This window comes from Salmo trutta, chromosome 9, assembly GCF_901001165.1.
Source record: "Salmo trutta chromosome 9, fSalTru1.1, whole genome shotgun sequence".
NCBI classification, from domain to species: Eukaryota; Metazoa; Chordata; class Actinopteri; order Salmoniformes; family Salmonidae; genus Salmo; species Salmo trutta.
The window spans coordinates 25,122,101-25,138,443 of NC_042965.1; the positions used below are offsets into that span (position 1 = coordinate 25,122,101).

The 16,343-nt window shown below is 43.4% G+C and overlaps 1 protein-coding gene across 2 annotated transcripts in view; it reads left to right on the forward strand.

Annotated features, from left to right (window-relative positions):
• Window positions 1–16,343, forward strand: part of ikbkb (inhibitor of nuclear factor kappa B kinase subunit beta) — a 30,948-nt gene that overhangs the window by 11,069 nt on the left and 3,536 nt on the right. For both annotated transcript variants that reach the window (XM_029763235.1, XM_029763234.1), the window contains exons 3-17: window positions 3,196–3,290; window positions 8,220–8,340; window positions 8,443–8,512; window positions 10,204–10,292; window positions 10,943–11,032; window positions 11,302–11,426; window positions 12,025–12,132; window positions 12,257–12,389; window positions 12,527–12,721; window positions 12,875–12,989; window positions 13,174–13,297; window positions 13,472–13,623; window positions 15,034–15,095; window positions 15,182–15,285; window positions 15,444–15,493. In XM_029763235.1, coding sequence (XP_029619095.1) covers window positions 3,196–3,290; window positions 8,220–8,340; window positions 8,443–8,512; window positions 10,204–10,292; window positions 10,943–11,032; window positions 11,302–11,426; window positions 12,025–12,132; window positions 12,257–12,389; window positions 12,527–12,721; window positions 12,875–12,989; window positions 13,174–13,297; window positions 13,472–13,623; window positions 15,034–15,095; window positions 15,182–15,285; window positions 15,444–15,493 — 1,633 coding nt within the window. The remainder of the gene's footprint in view (window positions 1–3,195; window positions 3,291–8,219; window positions 8,341–8,442; window positions 8,513–10,203; window positions 10,293–10,942; window positions 11,033–11,301; window positions 11,427–12,024; window positions 12,133–12,256; window positions 12,390–12,526; window positions 12,722–12,874; window positions 12,990–13,173; window positions 13,298–13,471; window positions 13,624–15,033; window positions 15,096–15,181; window positions 15,286–15,443; window positions 15,494–16,343) is intronic.

The window sequence follows — 16,343 nt, forward strand, 5'->3', positions numbered from 1 at the left end:
GGAGAAGTTGTTTTCGTTCAAAGACTCAAAGAAGAAAATGGACTCTTCACGTGCACGCGCACGCCCGTCTCATTGTTCTCAGTTCAACCACTTACCAAATGCGCTACTGTTTTTCAGCCAGTAACTGCAGAGTCATCATTCAACGTTCTGGCGCCTTCTGAGAGCCTATGGGAGCCTTAGAAAGTGTCACGTTACAGCAGAGATCCTTTGTTTTGGATAGAGATGACAAAGAAGGCCAAGAAATGGTCAGAGAGGGCGCTTTCTGTTTGGAATCTTCTCAGGTTTTGGCCTGCCATATGAGTTCTGTTATACTCACAGACACCATTCAAACAGTTTTAGAAACTTTAGGGTGTTTTCTATCCAAATCAAACAATTATATGCATATTCTAGTTACTGAGCAGGAGTAGTAACCAGATTAAATCCGGTACGTTTTTTATCCGTCCGTGCAAATACTGCCCCCTATCCCCAACAGGTTAAGATTTCCTTTCACTGGAACTAAGGGGCCTAGCCCGAACCATGAAAAATGGCCCCAGACCATTATTCCACCTCCACCAAACTTTATAGTTGGCACTAAGCATTCGGGCAGGTAGCGTTCTCTTGGCATCCATCAATCCCAGATTTCTCCATCGGACTGCCAGATAGTGAAGCGTGATTCTTCACTCCAGAGAACGTGTTTCCATGCTTTACACCACTGCAGCCAACGCTTGGCATTGCGCATGATGATCTTAGGCTTGTGTGCGGCTGCTCGGCCATGGAAACCCATTTCATGAAGCACCTGACGAACAGTTCTGGTGCTGATATTGCTTCCAGAGTTAGTGAGTGTTGCAAATGAGGTCAAACGCGTTACATGCTTCAGCACTCTACGGTCCCGTTCTGTGAGCTTGTGTGGCCTACCACTTCGCGGCTGAGCCGTTGTTGCTACAATACGTTTCCACATCACAATAACAGTACTTACAGTTGACCTGGGCAGCTCTAGCAGGGCAGAAATTTGACGTACTGACTTGTTGGAAAGGTGGCATCCTATGACAGTGCCATGTTGAAAGTCACTGAGCTCTTCAGTAAAGCCATTCTACTGCCAATGTTTGTCTATGGAGATTGCATAGCTGTGTCCTCAATTTTATACACCTGTCAGCAACGGGTGGGTTTGAAATAGCCAAATCCAGTAATTTGAGGGGGTGTTCACATACTTTTGTATATGTAGTGTAACTTCGGTCTGTCGTAGGAAGTGGAGGGACGGGCATGATGGGCTATGGCATTGTGTTAATGGGACTTCCTCTGCTACTTTCTGAATCACTGGTGATGATTCCATCTGTTACTTCCTGGATTGTTGAGGATACCATCATAATACCCAAAATAAACGATAAGCTGTTCGTACAGCTCATTATGTTTTTCCCAGAGTTGAAGTGTTACAGTGAAAAAGTATGTGAACCCTTTGGAATTACCTGGATTTCTGCATAAATTGGTCATCAAATTTGATCTGATCTTCATCTAAGTCACAACAATAGACAAACATAGTGTGCTTAAATTAATAACACACAAATTATTGTATTTTTCTTGTCTCTATTGAATACATCATTTAAACATTCACAGTGTAGGTTTGAAAAAGTATGTGAACCCCTAGGCTAATGACTTCTCCAAAAGCTAATTGGACTCAGCTAACTTGGAGTCCAATCAATGAGACGAGATTAGAGATATTGGTTAGAGCTGCCTTGCCCTAAAAAAAAACCTCACAAAATTTGAGTTTGCTATTTACAAGAAGCATTGCCTGATGTGAACCATGCCTCGAACAAAAGAGATCTCAGAAGACCTAAGATTAAGAATTGTTAACTTGCATAAAGCTGGAAAGGGTTACAAAGTATCTCTAAAAGCCTTGATGTTCATCAGTCCACGGTAAGACAAATTGTCTATAAATGTAGAAAGTTCAGCACTGTTGCTACTCTCCCTAGGAGTGGCCGTCCTGCAAAGACGACTGCAAGAGCACAGCACAGAATGCTCAATGAGGTTAAGAAGAATCCTAGAGTGTCAGCTAAAGACTTACAGAAATGTCTGGAACATGCTAACATCTCTGTTGACGAGTCTATGATACGTAAAACACTAAACAAGAATGGTGTTCATGGGAGGACACCACGAAAGAAGACACTGCTGTCCAAAAAAAACATTGCTGCAGTCTGAAGTTTGCAAAAGTGCACCTGGATGTTCGACAGCGCTACTGGCATAATATTCTGTGGACAGATGAAACTACAGTTGAGTTGTTTGGATGGAACACACAACATTATGTGTAGAGAAAAAGGCACAGCACACCAACATCAAAACCTCATCCCAACTGTAAAGTATGGTGGAGGGAGCATCATGGTTTGGAGCTGCCTCAGGGCCTGGACAGCTTGCTATCATCGACGGAAAAATGAATTCCCAAGTTCATCAAGACATTTTGCAGGAGAATGTTAGGCTATCTGTCCACCAGTTGAAGCTCAACAATAGTTGGGTGATGCAACAGGACAACGACCCAAAACACAGAAGTAAACCAACAACAGAATGGCTTAAACAGAAGAAAATACGCCTTCTGGAGCGGCCCAGTCAGAGTCTTGACCTCAACCCGATTGAGATGCTGTGGCATGACCTCAAGAGAGCAGTTCACACCAGACATCCCAAGATTATTGCTGAACTGAAACAGTTTTGTAAAGAGGAATGGTCCAAAATTCCTCCTGACCGCTGTGCAGGTCTGATCCGCAACTACAGAAAACGTTTGGTTGAGGTTATTGCTGCCAAAGGTGGATCAACCAGTTATTAAATCCAAGGGTTCACATACTTTTTCCACCCTGCACTGTGAATGTTTACATGGTGTGTTCAATAAAGACATGAAAACGTATAATTGTTTGTGTGTTATTAGTTTAAGCAGACTGTGTTTGTCTATTGTTGTGACCTAGATGAAGATCAGATCAAATTTTATGACCAATTTATGCAGAAATCCAGGTATTTCCAAAGGGTTCACATACTTTTTCTTGCCACTGAAATTGATTAATGTGGCAACTATACTTCAGACAGGCTTTACGCTGCCTTTGGCGCTTTACGTTGCGTCAGGCCTGTCTCTTTCTGTGTACTGTGTGTATGTATTGTAACAGCAATGTAATAGTGTTAGTGTGTGTTTGTGTGTGTGTGTGTGTGTGTGTCTAATCCTACGGCTATGTTGTTGTGTAGGACACAGAGGAGCAGATAGCCATTAAGCAGTGTCGTCAGGAGCTGAGTGAGAGGAACAGAGAGCGTTGGTGTCTGGAGATACAGATCATGAAGAGGTGAGACACTTTTTTGTCTACGAAAATGTTTTCTTATTATTTACCGATCTTAAGGGACTTGCATGGTGCGAGCAGTATGGCAATGGGTCCACTTAGCTTTACAGTGGGTTTAGGTTTAGCTGTAGACCAATCCATTTTGGTCATATCTGCCAACTCGGCAGGGGAAGGGATATGGATGACTATGTAGTACAGTAAGTCAGGAGGTTGGCAGTGTGAATCCAACAAATTAGGTTTATTACCAAATCACCAATTGGGACTACGTTACGTTAATCCCCCTTGAGCCTATTTTACTCACAGCATCACTCAATATTACTCAGCATCACTCATACGCTGCTGCTACTCTGTTTATTATATATCCTGATTGCCTAGTCACTTTTACCCCTACCCACATGTACATGTTGTATTCCCTCCATTACCTCATACCCCTGCACATTGACTCGGTACTGGTACTCCTTGTACGGTGCATTCGGAAAGTATTCAGACCCCTCTGTCCTTCTGGAAGGTTCTCCCATCTCCACATAGGAACTCTAGAGCTCTGTCAGAGTGACCATCGGGTTCTTGGTCACCATCCTGACCAAGGCCCTTCTCCCCCGATTTCTCAGTTTGGCAGGGCGGCCAGCTCTAGGAAGAGCCATGGTGGTTCCAAACTTCTTCCATTTAAGAATGATGGAGGCCACTGTGTTCTTGGGGGACCTTCAATGCTGCAGAAATGTTTTGGTACCCTTCCCCAGATCTGTGCCTTGACACAATCCTGTCTCGGAGCTCTACGGACAATTCCTTCGACCTCGTGGCTTGGTTTTTGCTTTGACATGCACTGTCTACTGAGGGATCTTATATAGACAGGTGTGTGCCTTTCCAAATCATGTCCAATCAATTGAATTTACCACAGGTGGACTCCAATCAAGTTGTAGAAACATCTCAAGGATTATCAATTGAAACAGGATGCACCTGAGCTCAATTTCGAGTGTCATAGCAAAGGGCTTGAATACTTATGTAATAAATGTATTTCTTTCTTTCATTTTTTATAAATTTGGCAAGAAAATGTAAAACCTGTTTTCACTTTGTCATTATGGGGTATTGTGTGTAGATTGAGGAGGGAAAAAATGTGTTTAATCCATTATAGAATAAGGCTGTCAAGTAACAAAATGTGGAAAAAGTCAAGGGGTCTGAGTACTTTCCAAATGCACTGTATATAGCCTCATTATAGTGTTACTATCTCTTTTTTTATTCACAAAATATTTTTCTTACTTTTTAACTCTGCATTGTTGGGAACGGGTTCGTAAGTAAGCATTTCATTGTTAAGTCTACACCAGTTGTATTTGGCGCATTTTATTTGATTTCTTTGTAAGGAACATTCAGGGAGATTTGCATTTTTCACAATGCCTATTTGCTTTGTTCTCTCTGCTATTAACATCCTGTTGCAACTTCCCTTCTGTCATAGAGACAGGCCACATAAGATGTCACGGGCACATTCCATGACACTGACACATGTTATGTCCCCTAATTTGTTTTGCAGTCCACATTGGGGCAAGAAAAATACAACGATGAAACCATTTTTTATTGCGCTGTAGTAAAAATTACCAATGACATTAAAAAGACATGAAAGCTGGGTCTATTTCAGTCTGTGGGTTCTGTGTTGGTCATTTGGCATAGGATAGGTAGTGTTCCACCAACTCATCTTTGCTGTGATGCCAGTGGTACTCCTGTTGGTGAGTGGCACTGTGTGTGGGGTTGTGACGATTATGTCTTGGTGTCAGATGGGGTGTGAAGGGGGGGGCTAATTCTTGGTGTCAAGTTGGGTGTGGGTGTGGAGAGGTAATTTGTCAGTGTACTTTAGTATGTATGTGTGAGAGAGAATGGGTGTGAGGATTTCTTGTTATCAGGTCATGCTTTAACGAGTGTGTTGTTGTCAGACAGACGTGGTCTCAAACACAACCCTCTCTTGCACCCACGCACCGCTAAGCCACACACACACACCGTCCTAGCTTTGCCCATGCAGAGTTTAAACCCAGGTTGCCAAGAATTGTATCAAAGTAATAACATCAGATTTTCAGCCAAGGTCAACTGAAGCCCTTAAATTTTGAGTCAAAGTCAGCTTCAGGTTTTTTTTTGTGTGTGTGTGTGTGTGTGTGTGTGTGTGTGTGTGTGTGTGTGTGTGTGTGTGTGTGTGTGTGTGTGTGTGTGTGTGTGTTAGAGGTCAACCGATTATGATTTTTCACCGCCGATACCGATAATTGGAGGGCCAAAAAAAGGCCGCTACCGATTAATCAGCCGATTTTTGGGGAATTTATTTGTAATAATGACAATTACAACAATACTGAATGAACACTTATTTTAACTTAATATAATACATCAATAAAATCAATTTAGCCTCAAATAAATAATGAAACATGTTCAATTTGGTTTAAATAATGCAAAAACAAAGTGTTGGAGAAGAAAGTAAAAGTGCAATATGTGCCATGTAAGAAAGCTAATGTTTAAGTTCCTTGTTCAGAACATGAGAACATATGAAAGCTGGTGGTTCCTTTTAACATGAGTCTTCAATGTTCCCAGGTAAGAAGTTTTAGGTTGTAGTTAGTATAGGAATTATAGGACTATTTCTCTCTATACGATTTGTATTTCATATAGCTTTGACTATTGGATGTTCTTATAGGCACTTTAGTATTGCCAGTGTAACAGTATAGCTTCCGTCCCTCTCCTCGCTCCTACCTGGGCTCGAACCAGGAACACATCGACAACAGCCACCCTCGGAGCAGCGTTACCCATGCAGAGCAAGGGGAACAACTACTCCAAGTCTCAGAGCGAGTGACGTTTGAAACGCTATTAGCGCACACCCCGCTAACTAGCTAGCCATTTCACATCGGTTACACCAGCCTAATCTCGGGAGTTGATAGGCTTGAAGTCATAAACAGCGCAATGCTTGAAGCACAGCGAAGAGCTGCTGGCAAAACGCACGAAAGTGCTATTTTGAATGAATGCTTACGAGCCTGCTGCTGCCTACCACCGCTCAGTCAGACTGCTCTATCAAATCATAGACTTAATTATAATATAATAAACACACAGAAATACGAGCCTTAGGTCATTAATATGGTCGAATCCGGAAACTATCATCTCGAAAACAAAACGTTTTTTTCTTTCAGTGAAATACGGAACCGTTCCGTATTTTATCTTAACGGGTGGCATCCCTAAGTGTAAATATTCCTGTTACATTGCACAACCTTCAATGTTATGTAATAATTATGTACAATTCTGGCAAATGAGTTCGCAACGAGCCAGGCGGAAGAGAAGTGACAATTTCACCTGGTTAATATTGCCTGCTAACCTGGATTTCTTTTAGCTAAATATGCAGGTTTAAAAATATATACTTCAGTGTATTGATTTTAAGAAAGGCATTGATGTTTAAGGTTAGGTACAGTCGTGCAACAATTGTGCTTTTTTCGCAAATGCTCTTTTGTTAAATCATCCCCCGTTTGGCGAAGTTGGCTGTCTTTGTTAGGAAGAAATAGTCTTCACACAGTTCGCAACGAGCCAAGCGGCCCAAACTGCTGCATATACCCTGACTCTGTTGCAAGAGGTGACACATTTTCCCTAGTTAAAATAAATTCATGTTAGCAGGCAATATTAACTAAATCTGCAGGTTTAAAAATATATATTTGTGTATTGATTTTAAGAAAGACATTGATGTTTATGGTTAGGTACACATTGGAGCAATGACAGTCCTTTTCAGCGAATGCGCACTGCATCGATTTTATGCAACGCAGGACAGGCTAGATAAACTAGTAATATCATCAACCATGTGTAGTTAACTAGTGATTATGATTGATTGATTGTTTTTTATAAGATAAGTTTAATGCTAGCTAGCAACTTACCTTGGCTTCTTACTGCATTCGCGTAACAGGCAGGCTCCTCGTGGAGTGCAATGTAAAGCAGGTGGTTAGAGCGTTGGACTAGTTAACCATGAGGTTGCAAGATTGAATCCCCGAGCTGACAAGGTAAAAATCTGTCGTTCTGCCCCTGAACAAGGTAGTTAACCCACCGTTCCTAGCCCGTCATTGAAAATAAGAATGTGTTCTTAACTGACTTGCCTAGTTAAATAAAGGTGTAAAAAAAAATATATATTTTTTAAAATCTGCAAATCGGTGTCCAGAAATACAGATTACCGATTGTTATGAAAACTTGAAATCGGCCCTAATTAATAGGCCATTCTGATTAATCGGTCGACCTCTAGTGTGTGTGTGTGTGTGTGTGTGTGTGCGCACATGCGTGTGTGTGTGTGTGCAGTCCAGGCATGAAAGCCTTTGATAGAGTCACACTTTTACAGAAAGCTTATAACGCCTAACACAGACCCCACTACATCATACATTTACAGACACCCCACAACTGCACACACACTGCCCAGCGGACGTCAGCTAACCTTACAGAAGTCACTAGGGAGAGGAGGGAGAGATTTTCCATATCCAATCATACCTTTTTCACTATACTGCCTCTCCGTTTCCAGTGTTGGGTGATATTCTGATCATGTTTGGTTTAGCAATCAGTTACTTCTCAGACTACCATTATGTGACTAAAACACAATACACTGTCTGCTGACCGATGTTAACCGCATGACTATTTGTTATCCAAATGATTACCATCATCAGTATCACCTAACCACTTGGTACAGTAATATAGTAAACAATTATCAAGTGTTATTTTTCCAAATGTTCCAATGTTATTGTTTTGCCTGTAGAATCTGGAACCAATTACGTTTTTAGTTTAATTTGTATTCACTGGTTTTTATTGGACGGTTTTAGGACAGTTCAGCCTGCGACAATAAGAAACACATTTATACATTCTACAGTGATGCAACAGTACATAACTGTCTCTCTCCTCCCCTCTACCTTTCTCTCTCTCTCTCTCTCTCTCTCTCTCTCTCTCTCTGTCTCTCAGACTGGACCATGTGAATGTGGTAGCAGCGAGGGAGGTTCCTGAAGGGCTGCAGTCCTCCTTACGCATCAATGATCTACCTCTACTGGCCATGGAGTACTGTCAGGGAGGTGACCTGAGGAAGGTGTGTTATATACACACACACACACACACACACACACCCACACACACGCCTTATGCGGATCATGTTTCTCCTGTGTGTGTATCTGTGTGTGTGTCTCTCCAGTACCTGAACCTGTTGGAGAACTGCTGTGGAATGAGGGAGGGTTCCATCCTTATTCTGCTACGGGACATATGTGAGTAGTAGCTCTAATGCATTGCATTTACACACTGATTTTGACCAATTCTCACAGTGTCAGACATTGTGTAGCATGGTGTCTGTGTCATATGCCAGCAGTTTGGCCATGTTCCACGTTCCTGATGGTGACATCACAGAGCCACTTCCTTTGAGGCGGCAGTTCATGTGTGATAAACTTCCTGTTGGATGGAGTAAATGGGCGGGGACTTTGTGTGTCACACACACCTGTCTGTCTGACCTTTAGAGTGACATCATCAACGACCCAAACCACAGGCCAGTCACCATTGACAGTACTCACACATAGTGTGATGGTTTGATTCCTGCATAGGCCACATGTACTGAATATATGTGTTTACTGTGAGCTTCTGGTTTTGGATAATAGCGTCTTCTAAATGACTGTTATTACATTATATTACATAGTGAAGACAAGCCAGGACGTCCAGTGAACCCACAAACATGTATTTTTATTGTTCTTTATAATCATTGAGTTGGCCTTTTTAAATGCTCCACGGTTGCTGAACTTTAACTGCTGACATGTTTCAGATGAATTTTGTCTAAACTATGAGACAGTGTTTTCCATCACTCTGTATACCTTTTACATTCAGCAGACACTCTTATCCAGAGCGACTTACAGGAGCAAGTAAGGTTAAGTGCCTTGCTCAAGAGCACATCGACAGATTTTTCACTGGCATGACATGACCAGACATGACCATACTAAATATAAAGCTGAACGTCATAAGCTAACCGCATACTTCCTGATATTCATAGGCACACATCATCACACTCACACCAAATAAATCATCTTCTACATGCACACAGATATGAGAGCGCAGGACCGTGTACAGACTTCTACACTTGAACACACTCACACCATACTCACAGGAGGAAACACGCATCAATAAAAAAACACACACGCTCAGAAATGCATATGTAAATCCATACATCTCACATCTATGAGATCAGGCACAGACAGACAGGTGAAAACACTTGAAATACAGACATGCAAAACATATACTCAAGTAGTAACACGCACGCACACAAATCATTCCTCTTCCTGTTGAACTTTGGTAGGAACTTCCTGCTGATGAGGGTTTAACAATGTAGCACCCACTGGGCCCTGACACACACACATACAGGGGCACTGGGGTTACGGGATCCATATCATTTAACACTCTTAGCCAACTCCCATTGATGCAGGATGTTAAGTGGCCATGCTGGTCAACCGTACAGCACGGAGACAAAGCCCAGACCGTTACTGGACATCAATGACACAGTATGTTGAATCACACTGTACCATACGCTCACACACACACACACACACACACACACACACACACACACACACACACACACACACACACACACACACACACACACACACACACACACACACACACACACACACACACACGCACACAGGGCTGTATCATTAGTCTTGTACTCCAGAGTGGTCAGGCTGCCCTATTAGCAGTGTAATGTAATGCCAAATGATTCACCCCCTAAATGATGCTGACGCTCTCCTCCGGTTCGTCTGTATGGACAAGAGAAAGTAGGAAAGAAGCCCAGGATCCTATTTGATTACATGTTTGATTAAAATACCAGGATCCTGTTTGATTACACTGGGTTGTGACTGGATAGCTTGGCTTTGTTTATTCTCTCTCTCTCTCCCCATCTCTCTGTGTCTCCTAGCCTCTGCTCTGACCTACCTTCATAAGAAGAGGATCATCCACAGAGATCTGAAGCCAGAGAACATCGTCCTCCAGCAGGGAGAGAAGAGAGTGAGTCTCCCTGTGTGATTTTAGAAACTGAACTCTTTGCAGTCACTCCCAGACAAATACCTAGAATTTGGCTCAATAGGTTAACTTGATCTTGAGTCACACAGACAATATGGTTTCATTACCTGCATAATCACAGAACCACAAACCACTGCAAACCCCAAAGCCGACAGACACCCCACCTCTGGAATAGCTCCTACCTTGCCTAATATGTCGTCATCTAGTTAATGAGGCAAAATATACCATCCATCCCTAAACTCCTCAATATGTTTGCATGGACAGAAATAAAGTTATATAACTAACTAAGGCCGGACATATTAAAACATGTTGTTGGCACAAAACACATTCATTTCTTTCCGGTTTAAATTGACCGTAAATGTTTTTCATTGTGAAATGTTTCACACACAATAACAATACTAAACACCCTCCTGGTGAAGGTGTGTGTTTGGAGTTCAGTGCTTGCTGTACAACGATTATATGAAAAGTTCTAAAAGGCCGTAGAGCACCAAAGTAGTTATTTGATATTTATTAGTTAATTATATGTTATGTAGTCACTGTTTGTACCGTGTAATTTCTTAGTTAATACTAGGATTACTTCATACATCATGAAGTTAAGCATAACCCATGACACTGTTATCTCTTCGTCTCTGTAGTTGATCCATAAGATCATAGATCTGGGCTACGCCAAGGAACTGGACCAGAACAGTCTGTGTACCTCATTCGTTGGAACACTGCAATACCTGGTGTGTGGCGCTACTGTGGCTAACACTTATTCTATCTGTTCTATTTCTATATCTCTGTGGTAGAATCAGAATAACTTTTATTCGCCAACACATTTACTAGGAATTATCTCACTTCCCCTCTCTTTTATTTTAGCTCTCATAGATTCCTCTTTTTCACAGCAATTCTTCACTGTTCTCCATCCCTTCTCCCACTCTTTCCGGTCTCTTTCTTTCTCTCTCTCTCTCTCTCTCTCTCTCTCTCTCTCTCTCTCTCTCTCTCTCTCTCTCAGGCTCCAGAGCTCTTAGAGAGACAGAAGTATACAGTGACTGTGGATTATTGGAGCTTTGGTACATTGGTGTTTGAGTGCATCACTGGGTTCCGGCCTTTTCTGCCAACCTGGCAACCCGTGCCCTGGTACTGCCACACACAAGCAAACACACACTCACTACACACACACACACACACACACACACACACACACACACACACACACACACACACACACACACACACACAGACACACACACACACACACACACACACACACATCCTCCAGCTAAACCTCTTGTCCTTTCCCTTGTTAGAAACACAGACCCATTGTTGCTTCATCCTGCTGTGTTCAACCTTGAGCTACAATAATAAACCTGTTGAATGTTATTCCTAAAGGGTGGGATGTTTGGTTATGATAGATCTCACTCCAGACTCAAGTTATACTGTAATATGATTATATTTCAACATGCTATCAAATACCTAAAGAATGAGGGGAAATGTGTGTGTACTGCCCATGTGGGCCTCTGAGGCCAGCGTTGACAAGACTGGCATGGCCAAGCTTGCATTCCCTATGTGTGTGCATGCATGTGTGTGCGTGTGTGCGTGTGTTTGTATGTGTGCAAGCATGTGAATGTATATCTAAGTTATTGTTATCAATCTAAGCAATTGAAATAGAAAAATACTAATGATCTGTTCTCCTCCCCCTCATCTCTCTTTCTCTCTGTCTCATTCCTTCTCTCAGGCATAGTAAGTTGAAGTTGAAGCAGGATCATGACATTGTGGTTTATGAGGACCTGACAGGGGAGGTGCGCTTCTCTAAACACCTGCCCCAGCCCAACAACCTGAACACGTGAGTCACTACACCACCACCTGGGGCCATTTAAACTCGCCTATAAAGTACCTTCAATTTATTAAGACATAAGATAAGTAATTTGATCATTTGGGTGAATTATTCCTCATTGTGTGTGCTGTAGTCTGTTGTTGGGCCGTCTAGAGAGCTGGCTGCAGCTGATGCTGAGGTGGTCTCCCCAGGAGAGAGGCAAGGCAGACCCCCAGACTACTTCCTCAGACTGCTTCTCTCAGCTAGAGACTATACTGGAGCTGAAGGTACACTACACACACACTTTCTCTCTCTTTAATTCAATTACAAATCTCTCTCACAGGATCCCTGGTTGGCAAGACACTGGGTTGTAATGGAAGGATTGGATTTTGTTCATTTTCTCTCTAACTCTCTCTCTCGCTAGCTGGTTCACGTATTGAACATGGTGTCTGCTAAGATCTTCACCTACTCTGTCTCAGCCAATGAGAGCGTGGCTGATCTGCAGCAGCGAATCGGGTCTGACACCAACATCCCTCCAGCCAATCAAGAGCTACTGTTGGAGGCGGGACTAGCCCTGGAGCCACAGGGAGAGGCGGGGCAGTGTGCCATCGACTACACTGTAATCTATCTGATGTTGATACATAATCTATAATCCAATCAAAATGTCTTTCATATAGCATGTCGGACAGAGCAGTCAAGATGTAAAGGCTAATAAGAAGTCTTTACTATCTATCTCTCTCTCTCTCTCTCTCTCTCTCTCTCTCTCTCTCAGGAGATAGACGGGAGGAGGACAGACCTTCCTCTGGTGTTTCTGTTTGACCGTTCCTCCTGCACCTACGAGCCCCAGTTCACCCCCCGCACAATGCCAGAGAACATACGTTTTGTCCGTGAGTATACCCGCACACTAATGCTAAGAAAAGTGAAAAATATCAATGAAAAGTGGCCATCTCTCACAACTGTCTCTACTTTCTACATGTGAATATGTGAGGATTCTGTTATACACTGGAACTCTCTCTTTCTCTCTCTCTTTCTTTCTCTCTCTGTCTCTTTCTTTTTCTAACTCCCTCTCAGAGACGGATCCTAAGCACGTGTTGTCCTACAGTCCTCTGAGGAGGACCTGGGGCCAGGCCTGGGACACCATCCGCACCCTGAAGGAGGACTGGCAGAGGTTACAGCAGGGACAGAAAGCTGCTCTGTAAGATTCAAAACACACTTATTCTATCCGGGGAGTCAAATGTCAAATACTTAATGAGATGTTGATTTAGCTTACCCAGTACAATGAAAGTCATGGAATAGTCCCAAAACTCTCTCTCTCTCTCTTTATTTCTCTCTCTCTCTCTCTCTCTCTCTCTCTCTCTCTCTCTATCAGCATGAGTTTGCTGAGACACAACAGCTCCCTGTCTAAGCAGAAGAATGAGATGGTGTCTATGAACCAGAGGCTGACGGCCAAACTAGACTTCTTCTCTACCAGCCTGCACATAGACATGGACAAATACCAGGAGCAGAGAGCTACAGGGATAGGTATGCTACTGGATACATAGGTACTGTACTGTACAGGGGTCACAACTGGAATATATCAGGACTAGACAACAGTCATAGTATATGTTTATGACTGCCCCAGACTGCAGCTCAGCATGGATAGGTTGGATATATATTGACTATTCACTAAATGTACAAAATATTAGGAACACCTGTTCTTTCCACGACATAGAGTGAGCAGGTGAATCCAGGTGAAAGTTATGATATCTTACCTGTTAAATCCACTTAATTCAGTGTAGATGATGGGGAGGAGACAGGTTAACCTTTTACTGCTCTGGGATAAATCAGGGTCACACAGATTGATTCTTTGTCGTCTTAATAAAATCTACTATGAAACAACCGTATACACCTCACACACATGGTTATGGGCTTTAAAAAAGAAGACACCTGTACCATGTCAGATAGAGAGTTGAAATGTATTACATTTTGAGTTTGCATCCCAATATTACACTTTATATACACTACCGAGCAAAAGTTTGGGGTCACTTAGAAATGTCCTTGTTTTTGAAGAAAAACCATTGTCCATTAAAAAAACATCAAATTGATCAGATAGAGTGTAGACATTGTTAATGTTGTAAATGACTATTGTAGCTGGAAACGGCTGATTTTTAATGAAATATCTACATAGGTGTACAGAATACCATTATCAGCAACCATCACTCCTGTGTTCCAATGGCACGTTGTGTTAGCTAATCCAAGTTTATCATTTTAAAATGCTAATAGATCATTATAAAAAACTTTTGCAATTACTTTAGCACAGCTGAAAACTGTTGTCCTGATTAAAGAAGCAATACAACTGGCCTTCTTTAGACTAGTTGAGTATCTGGAGCATCAGCATTTGTGGGTTCAATTACAGGTTCAAAATGGCCAGAAACAAAGACCTTTCTTCTGAAACTCATCAGTCTATTCTTGTTCTGAGAAATGAAGGCTATTCCATATGAGTAATTGCCAAGAAACTGAAGATCTCGTACAACGCTGTGTACTACTCCCTTCACAAAACAGCGCAAACTGGCTCTAACCAGAATAGAAAGAGGAGTGGTGAAACTGAGCAAGAGGACAAGTGACCCCAAACTTTTGAATGGTAGTGTGCATCACAGAAGACTGAAGTATAACATAATGCTTTTGGTCATTGACTGCAGTAAATGTCTACAGGATTTTAAATTATTGAGACAATTAAGACATGGATTGTGTATGTGTGCCAAAATGGGCCAGCATCCCTATGGAATGCTTTCGACACCTTGTAGAGTCCATGCCCTGACGAATGGAGGCTGTTCTGAGGGCAAAAGGGGGTGCAACTCAATATTAGGAAGGTGTTCCTAATGTTTAATACACTCAGTGTATATTCCACACTATAGTACTAGACTAGTGTAATGTAAGGTGTTCTGTCTCTAGCCTCTGAAAAGCTGCTGGGTGTGTGGAGGGAGATGGAGCAGACTGCAGTCAGCTGTGGCCAGGTAAGTTTGATTGCCTGCCTTCCTACCTGTGTGTTTGTGTTTTGTTTGTGTGTGTGTGTGTGTGTGTAAATGTGTTTGTGTTGCAGGCAGAGAGGGTGACAGAGCTGGATGAGGAGATGATGCTCCTCCAGACAGACATCGTGGACCTCCAGAGACAACCGTGGAGGAGTGGAGAGGCCCTGGACACACTGTAAGAGACAGACAGAAACATCTCAACAGACCAGTCTTTAATCCAGAACAAGATCTAGAAATGCATCTATCCAGTTTCCCCCTGGCAGCTGATGCCTGGCCGTTAGTGAGATAAAACATGAACTGCTCCCTCTCTCCTCTCTCCTCTTTCGGCCACAGTGAGGGGAAGGCCATGGAGTTGTTCCGTAAGCTGAAAGAGAAACCCAGAGGTTGGTTTACCACTTCTCCATTCATCACCATTTACCATCACAGTAGAGACTTCTGCTGTCTACTTGTGATTCTGAGAACATGTCATTATAGACTGGAAAACTTCCTCGCTCCCCTCTCCCTCCCCTGTCTGTCTCTGTTTCTATCTCCGCCCTCTCTCTCTCCCCTCTCCCTCTCCCCTCTCCCTCCCCTGTCTGTCTCTGTTTCTATCTCCGCCCTCTCTCTCTCCCCTCTCTCTCTCCCCTCTCCCTCCCCTGTCTGTCTCTGTTTCTATCTCCGCCCTCTCTCTCTCCCCTCTCCCTCTCCCCTCTCCCTCCCCCGGCTGTCTCTGTTTCTATCTCCACCCTCTCTCTCTCTCTCCCCTCTCCCTCCCCCGTCTGTCTCTGTTTCTATCTCCGCCCTCTCTCTCTCCCCTCTCCCTCCCCTGTCTGTCTCTGTTTCTATCTCCGCCCTCTCTCTCTCCCCTCTCCCTCTCCCCTCTCCCTCCCCCGGCTGTCTCTGTTTCTATCTCCACCCTCTCTCTCTCTCCCCCCCCCCCCCCCCCCGTCTGTCTCTGTTTCTATCTCCGCCCTCTCTCTCTCCCCTCTCCCTCCCCCGTCTGTCTCTGTTTCTATCTCCGCCCTCTCTCTCTCCCCTCTCCCTCCCCCGTCTGTCTCTGTTTCTATCTCCGCCCTCTCTCTCTCCCCTCTCCCTCCCCTCCGTCTGTCTCTGTTTCTATCTCCGCCCTCTCTCTCTCCCCTCTCCCTCCCCCGTCTGTCTCTGTTTCTATCTCCGCCCTCTCTCTCTCCCCTCTCCCCCCATCTGTCTCTGTTTCTATCTCCGCCCTCTCTCTCTCTCCCCTCTCCCTCCCCC